Raw genomic sequence first — 8,050 nt, 5'->3', positions numbered from 1 at the left:
AGTTTGACTAAAGGGTATTTTGGGTAAATTGAATAGTAGTTTGAGATTGGTCCTTATTTTTGTATAGGTGATCTGTAGAGGCAGTATTCCTTACTGTACTTATGGGTCTAAGGCACCAATGCTGGCCCACTAGGTTATGTATCCTAGTATACAGGATGTTGTTATGATTTAGTTATCTGTGAGATCTGTATGATTATTTGTTGATGTTATATGATTTATCTGTTGCATATGTCGACATAGTGTGATTTGGGTTGAGGCTTCACTGCTATGTGCGTAAGCCAACATACCGAGGCATTCCAGTCCGATGACTGATTGTGCCGAGGCAATCTAGTCCTATGACTATGGGCCAGGGGTAATCCAATCAGATGACTGTGGACCCGGGGGTAATCCAATCCGATGACTGTGGACCTAACATGCATCATTGTATATGTTCTGTTGTGTGGGATATTTTGGGGAACTCACTAAGCTTTGGCTTACAGTTTGATTTTATGGTTTCAGATACTTCAGAGGACAAGGGAAGGGCAAAGGCTTGATCGTACACATCATCCTGGATTTTATGCGTTTTTATGATTTTAGAATACTCTGATTCTTGACAGTGACTTTTGAGAATTTGTTTTGTAAAACTTACGGATTTTTGGAATGGTTTTAAAAATGAAAATTTTTTCTTTATTTTTGGGATGTTACATAATTAGCTTTTCGTTTTGTTCACATTTAGCTAACTTTTTTTTGTACATATCTAGGCAACGAACTTGTTGAAAATGTTCACATATGGCCATTATGACCGGATGTAACTTGCTACAACCGGTCATAATGGTCATATGTGAACACTTCCAACAAGTTCGTTACCTAGATGTGTACAAAAAAAAACAAAATTACCCATATGTGAATAAAACGAAAATGTAATTACTCAGATAAGTCAATTTTCATATCTAGAATGACCCATCACATCATTTGTGTGTTCCACTCATATAGAGTTGAGTTTTCTCTCTTTTGACAAAATTTCGGTATTATATTCTATAACCTGACAATATAAATTATTTTCTTGTCATCTTATATTTCTCTTAGACTTTTGTTCATCACTTCTAACATGAAAATTGTTGGTTGATTTTCGGAATTACCCTTTCTTACACGATGAGGTGTAGGAGGGATGTCTCTTGTGCAAGAAGGAAACCTAAAGAGTTTCTTAAGGTTCAAACAAATAGAAGTTTCTTAGAGATCATGCAAGAACACTTCTATATGGTAATTAAAGTTCAAGTAGCAATCAAAGTACAATGCTATATATAGATATCAGAGTGTAGGGTATTGATTATGAGAGCAACCACCAAGGAATTACAATGTTTTGAGCAGTTTTCTGTGTTATAATAAAAGTTTATTCCTAAATTTCTAGTGTTCATATTTTGTGTTATCAGTTGTTTTTCTACAAAAACAAGCAAATATAATAAATTAAGAAAACTGAAAATAGCAAAGTTTAACGGTTTAAAAATTGGAGAATTACATTCCATTTGATAAAAAATACAGTATAATTTATAAATGTAGATTTATGACCCATGATCACAAGCTTTTCCTTAATTATAAGAACATAAGGGAAACTCGTGTGATTAATTAATTATTTCCAATATAGTAGACATATATGCATTGCTGCAAGCACATTTGCGGACCAGAGTTTATGAACTAGTTTGGTTGTATAAATTGGGTGCTAATCGAGGTGAGATGAGAACGCCAAGCGGAGTAGCTTTAGAGGTTATCATCCCTGGGAAGTGTTCGCTCATATCAGTCGGTTCTCCAGTTGGAGTTTCAAAATCAAAGCCTTGCAATAACGTGGCGAGTGTCAATTGCATAGACTGAACTGCTAATCCTATTCCAGGACATGTTCTTCTTCCGCTGCTGAATGGAAAGAACTCATATGACTGACCCCAAACGTCAATGTCCTTCTGAGTTGTCAAGAATCTCTCAGGTTTAAACTCCTCCGGTTGGGGCCAAAACTCTGGATCACGTTGGATGTTCCAAAGGTTGACCATCAGTCTCGTCCCTTTCTTAACTTTGTAACCCGCCACAATGCAGTCTTCAACGGTCTGGTGAGGAGCAATGATTGCACCTGGTGGGTATAAACGCAGTGATTCCTTGATGACGGCGTTAAGGTAGACTAAGTTCTTCAAATCTGATTCTTCCACAACTCTCTCCCTTCCAACATGCGTCTCGATTTCTTCTTGGGCTTTGTTTAGGACCTCAGGGTGATTCACCAGCAAAGCTAGAGTCCATGTTAGAGCCACCGTTGTTGTGTCTGCTGCACCTCCTATAATCGTCTGCTCATACACATGTACAAACCAACAAATTAGTCATTTAAGACATCAACTTTTATATATTATGTATGTATATGTTATCAAGAAAGACTTAATTACCGAGCATGTAGCTTTCACAATTGTTCCTTTATCGAATACCGAAAGATCCTTGTCTTGTTCGCTATTCAAACGGGTCAACAATGAGGCAACGAAAACTTCGTCTTTAGGATCAACAGGCTTCCCGGAACTCATCTTTTCTCTCTGCTCCTTTATCCAATCTTCCATGATCACGTCGTATTCTTCAGCAGTTTTCTTAACTTTTTTCTGGAAACTGAAATCTAACCATCGTAACCAAGGAATTACATCACCAACCACCACTGTCCCCAGTTCATGGACGTAATCCTTGATAGTGTTCTTCACATGATCACCTTCTTTATCACCAGTCGTATATCGTCTCCCTGCTATCATCCTCAGAACCACATTAAATACCAACGTCTCAAACCGTTTCTCCATTTCTTCGACGACTACCTTTCCCGTAGACCCTTTGCCTTCCGCCCAAACTTTATATAGATCGCTCATCAAGAATTTCACTTCGGAGGTCCGAACATGTGAAAGCATCCGAAGACGGCTTGGCGAAAGCAGATCAAGCACGGCTATCTTTCTCAAGCCTCGCCAGTAAGGGCCATAAGGAACGAATCCAAAGCTCGCAAAGTTGTAGCCGAGCATTTCAACTGCGAGTGATCTGGGTCTGTCTGCAAACGCCTTGTCGTTGGTGGTGTAGCACTCTCTAGCCATATCTGCACTGTTGACTACCAGAGCTTCATGAGCACCAAGATTCAGAGTGAAGATTGGTCCGTACTTCTTGCCCAGGGTTGCAAGTACTCTGTGAGGCAGCCCACCTTCACCGCCAAGAAGATGAAGGTGTCCGATTATTGGCCATGCCCCCGCCGCCCGCGGAGGTGCTTTCACATCTCCGCTCTTTCTCGTAAGCACGAAACGGAGGAATAATATGAGAGACAAGACCCCAACAATTATTGCTGTAAATATCGCAGGGAAAGACATGGCTTATGGTGCTCACAACTATTGTTCAATCAAGACTATTTAATGGAGAGGACGCTTGCTTTTGAGTGTTGGAAGGTTATTTTATTTTAAAAAAATAGGATTAGTTGGGAAAATTCTTGTCAAAATTGGGTACTGGACTACTTGCTGGTCCACAACATCATGCGACGGTTCTATAAAAATGATAGATTTGATATCTTAATATTTTTATTTTCAAACCCTCTCAATCGCACAATACATTACCTTAATTAAAAATCACTTTACTATTAACGAAAATAAAATAAATAAATATGATGTTTGAAGGGTAAAAGATAAAATAATCAAGTATAATAATTAGAATTGATGCTGTTTTGATTGAGAATCATTGTAATATGTTCTCAGTATGAATTTTACATAAAAAATCATTATAATTATTTAATTAATAGGAAGGGAGATGGATCGATGAGACCTGAAAAAGAAATCAAAGAATAATACAAAGGTGCTACTATATACTCTATTGTTAGTTAAAAAAAATAAAAATAAAATAAAAAACATCTATAGTTAACTTATTAATATAAAATATATTAATAAGAAATAAACCTAAAAATAATTTATAAATGTAGAATATCGAAATTTGTTGACCAATCAAATAAAATAAAAATTATATGTTTGGTCGAATGTATCAAACTTGACTATGAAAAGCATCAAAATAAAAAAATGCAGGGTACTTTGTTCAACTGTGCAAATTGTCAAGTGGACCGATGGATTTTAATCTTAGGGAAAATGACATATAAGCCCTATTATGTTTCTAAGGTTTACTCATGTAGCTATTTAACTTATTTTGTGGCTTTATAAGGGAACAAATTAGACTTTGTCGGGTCGATTAAGTCCTTATTTCAATTGTGAAGGGGTCAGCCGGTCATTTTTAGTCCCCTTACGACAATTCACTTACTTTTATATTTTAATATTTAAAAATAATAAAAAGGGCCCACAACATTCCCCTCTCCCCCCCTCTCTCTCTCTCAAACGGATAACTTCAATATCCTTACCACCAACAACATTAGCATTCTCAGGTGGGTCCAAGTCCTGCCAATCACTGTCGTCTTCTTCAAATGACTTTAGCTCTTGTGTATCATCACCTTCATTATCATTTGCTTGAATGGAATCCAATTCCATCAGGCTTAACTTTACCTCATTGCTTCCAACACGTGAGCTATGGGAGGGATCAGTGTCATCCAAACATGTAATATCATCATCTAATGTAATACGTTTATGGTCATCACTTTCATCAAGGAGACAACCATGTGAAGTCACGAACTTATCTTCATGAATCGTCTTCCCCGAACTGTCATTCCTCCTGTGGCTCCTGCTTGATTTAACATTACCCCCAATAATGAAAGCATATCATCATCATCACTATTATGTTGTGAATCATTTGTTCTTGCGCTTTTATTATCCAAGCTTCCCCCCCCCCCCCAAAAAAAAAAAAAAAACTTACTTGAGACAATAAATCCATTTTCAAACTTTTTATTTGTCTCCCCTATTAGCCCTTTCTTTTTCTTACGAGACCTAACTTCGATTTCATCTCTTCTTAGGAGAGGGTTCATTCAGCCCCACATGATCATCAGCATCATCATCAGATTTAACAAACTAGAGTCGCATTCTTGCCCCTCTTTGAAACTTTCCCTAATTTGTCTCCCCTTTTACGCCCTTTCTTTTTCTTACGAGACCTAACTTCGATTTCATCTCTTCTTCCATCGTTTCCCTTTAATCCGTCAGTTGATTTCCCAGAACTCTCACCAACCCTATTGATCCGATCATCGCTCTATATGGCTAAAGCTCCTGATTTATGGACAACCATACCCACGACTGATTTCTGAGATGAGTTGTTGTCGCCGATAGAGGCAATTGTGGAGATGACGATGAAGGTTGCGGTAAGTTCATGATGCACATGGCAAAAGAAAGGTCGACAATGTGTGTGCTTTTCCATTTTTTTCTCTTTACAATTTCAGGGTTTTTGATTTTGTATGTGGAGATCTGATTTTGAGTTGATACTTTTTTATCAGCTTGCCATTGGAGACGATGAACACATATCTAGTGAGGAAACGTTTGACTTTGATAGGTCAAAAAACGGTTTAGGAGAGAGAGAGATGAATGGGGCCCAAGTTTGGTCTATCTATTATCCAAACCGGCTAAAACAAGTAAAAAGACTAAAATGACAGGTTACCCCCAACTTAGTTCCCTTCTTAAGCCACAAAAAAACTTAAGTGACTAAAAGGATAAACCCTAGAAATATAATAGGGCATATACGTCATTTTCCCTTTAATCTTATTTACTAAAAATACCAATCCATAATAAATAACAAATCACCTCATTTTCATTTATAATATAAAACCATCAACACAAAGGTACTTGGTTTTTCATAGCAACAAAGTTTGGATTCCAATAATGTTTTTTACGACTACAAGTATCATTTTATACCAGATCAGCTTTAATATCGTGAAGTAAAACTTGCACTTTGCATGTTTCCATTTAACTTCATTTTCTTCAACTAAATACACCAAATCATAGTATTTCCAACATGTGGCCTCTCATTCCATCCTTTATTAGCTCGTTTTCTTTTGTTACTTTATTTCACGCTGTGTACTTTCTGATTAACAAGATTTAAACCATTATCAGTGACACCACGAGTGGTTTCCTCAACAAATGTATCATCCCACTAAACAAAGACATTACAAAACCATTAGAAAAAACATTAAACTTGCTTACATTTGAATCATTACATAAACATCACTCGAGTTTCATTTGTAGAGGTTTCGTTCACTCGTTCTATGAGGAAGATGATGGGGTACATAATTTTTATGAATCAAAAAGTTGTTTTTTTTATAATGTCTTTAGAGTTTACGGGGTACTGATTAGAGTAGAAGATAATAAATGTAACATCCGGACATTAGGTACTTGGGGAATATGCATGGCATAATTCATTAAAAATGAACGCGGAAGCATGTGAGTACGTAGGGTGTGCTCGTAGGATACACATGGCGTACTCTAATATTGAGGGTTTGAGCGTTATTTAAACAACCTTAACTCTCATAATCCCTTCCACCTTCATCCTCCATCCTCCCAAAACGGCCCCCTTGCAAACCCTAGTGTTCATTTGTGAGTGTTTGAGCCATTTGTGTGTTTTGTGTCCATCCTTGAAGGAAAAAGATCTTTGGAGCGCATTTGGAAAGCTTCAAGCATTGTAGATCTAGGATTTACACCTCTCAAGCAACCTCCAGAAGGTATAAAGTTATAAACTTGATAATTGTTTCACTAGATCTTGTTAGTTCTTAAGTTTTGGAGCATTTTGGTCCCATAATCTTGGAATATATAAGTATGGCTTATTCTAGACCAAATGAGTTGTCCTTTCAGATGTTTTTGAGTGTTAGGAGTCATAAAAATATGATCTTGGTCTATTTCTTCCCTCCATGCAAGAGTTATGAAGTTTGGGTTTGTTTAATATATAAGTTAGGTTTTTGGTTTTTGGACTCCTTCTAGCCATGAAAAGTCATAAAGTTGGAAACTTTATGAATTAGAATGATATTTAGGACTCGATATGAGCTTTGGATGTGAGATCTTAATGGAATAAGAACTTTATGAGAAAAATAGATGTTGGTCGAGTATGTAGGGCGTACCTGGTGGTACGCAGCGCGTACCAACATAGAGCCCCGTAAACAGGAAATGACCTCACTATACCATGCGTAGTGATTAAGTACGCAAGGCGTACTCAGCCTTGTTGACCCTTTGACTTTTTTACTTTGGCCTTTGACCAAGGATTTGACGAAGTTTGATTTAGTGGCATTTTGGGTAATTTGAGTAGTAGTTTGAGATTGGGTCCCTGTTTATGTATAGGTGACCGGTAGAGACAACATTTGGAGCAGTGATCTGTTCAGTTATTTTTCATACTATGAGGTGAGTTTTCCTCACTATACTTGTGGGTCGAAGGCACCAATGCCAGCCCACTATATTATGTATCCTGGTATATTGGATGATGTTATGCTAGTGATATGATATACTGGTAGATCTGTATAATTACCAATGTTCATTGGTTATGTGTTAGACTGGTAGATATGTATGATTACATGTACTTGTTAGTTATTGATTGTTGTTTTATATATCGACATGTGTATGGTTTGTTAGGTTGAGGCGGTCTTACTTTGTGCTGAAGGCCAAGATAACCGGGGCGGTCCGGATAGGCTGTAGGCCCTGCAATGCAATCCAGTCAGGCCAAAGGCTCGGAGAGCGGTCTAGATAGGTTGTAGGCCTGTGAGGCGGTGCAGTAAGGCTGAAGGCTCATACATGCATGTTGTTATCTGTTTGGTTGTGTGGGGTACTTGGGGGGGGGGGTTCACTAACCTTTGGCTTACAATTTGAATTTATGGTTTCAGGTACTTCAGAGGACAAGGGCAAGGCGAAGGGTTGATCGTGCACATCATCTTGGATTTTTATGAGATTATGATTTTGGGATACTTTGATTCATGTGTTATGACTTTTGGAAACTATGTTTTGTAAACACCTATGGTTTTGGATTAAAATAAAAAATGAAAAATTTTACCTTGGTTTTTGGGATGTTACAAGTTGGTATCAGAACCCTGATTTCACTACTAGAAAATAGCCCTTTAATGACATGCAAACAATGACACACAGTGATTTAGGATACGCAAAAGCGTGTGTCCTAAAAATAATGTCAT

At 37.4% G+C, this 8,050-nt stretch overlaps 1 protein-coding gene across 1 annotated transcript; it reads right to left on the bottom strand.

The window, feature by feature from the left end:
• Nucleotides 1-1,501: 1,501 nt before the first annotated feature.
• Nucleotides 1,502-3,371, bottom strand: LOC145104249 (strychnine-10-hydroxylase-like). The gene is made up of 2 exons (XM_079041532.1): nt 2,400-3,371; nt 1,502-2,303 (listed from the first exon to the last, which is right to left on the bottom strand). The coding sequence occupies exons 1-2, from the start codon at nt 3,339-3,341 to the stop codon at nt 1,665-1,667; spliced, it is 1,581 nt and encodes a 526-aa protein (XP_078897658.1). The 5' UTR covers nt 3,342-3,371; the 3' UTR covers nt 1,502-1,664.
• Between the last annotated feature and the right edge of the window lie 4,679 nt (nt 3,372-8,050).

Source organism: Lactuca virosa, chromosome 1 (assembly GCF_052849685.1).
Source record: "Lactuca virosa cultivar CGN04683 chromosome 1, Lactuca_virosa_CGN04683_v6, whole genome shotgun sequence".
Taxonomy (NCBI): Eukaryota; Viridiplantae; Streptophyta; class Magnoliopsida; order Asterales; family Asteraceae; genus Lactuca; species Lactuca virosa.
The sequence above is the reverse complement of the archived record's forward strand: the minus strand, read 5'-3'. Positions and strand labels throughout refer to the sequence as shown.

What these genes read in the sequence shown, in the direction of transcription:
- LOC145104249 (XM_079041532.1), bottom strand. Translation starts at nt 3,341, where the DNA reads ATGTCTTTCCCTGCGATATTTACAGCAATAATTGTTGGGGTCTTGTCT. An exon ending in TTGTGAAAGCTACATGCTCG is followed by an intron (nt 2,304 to 2,399) that starts GTAATTAAGTCT and finishes GTGTATGAGCAG; the next exon opens with ACGATTATAGGAGGTGCAGC.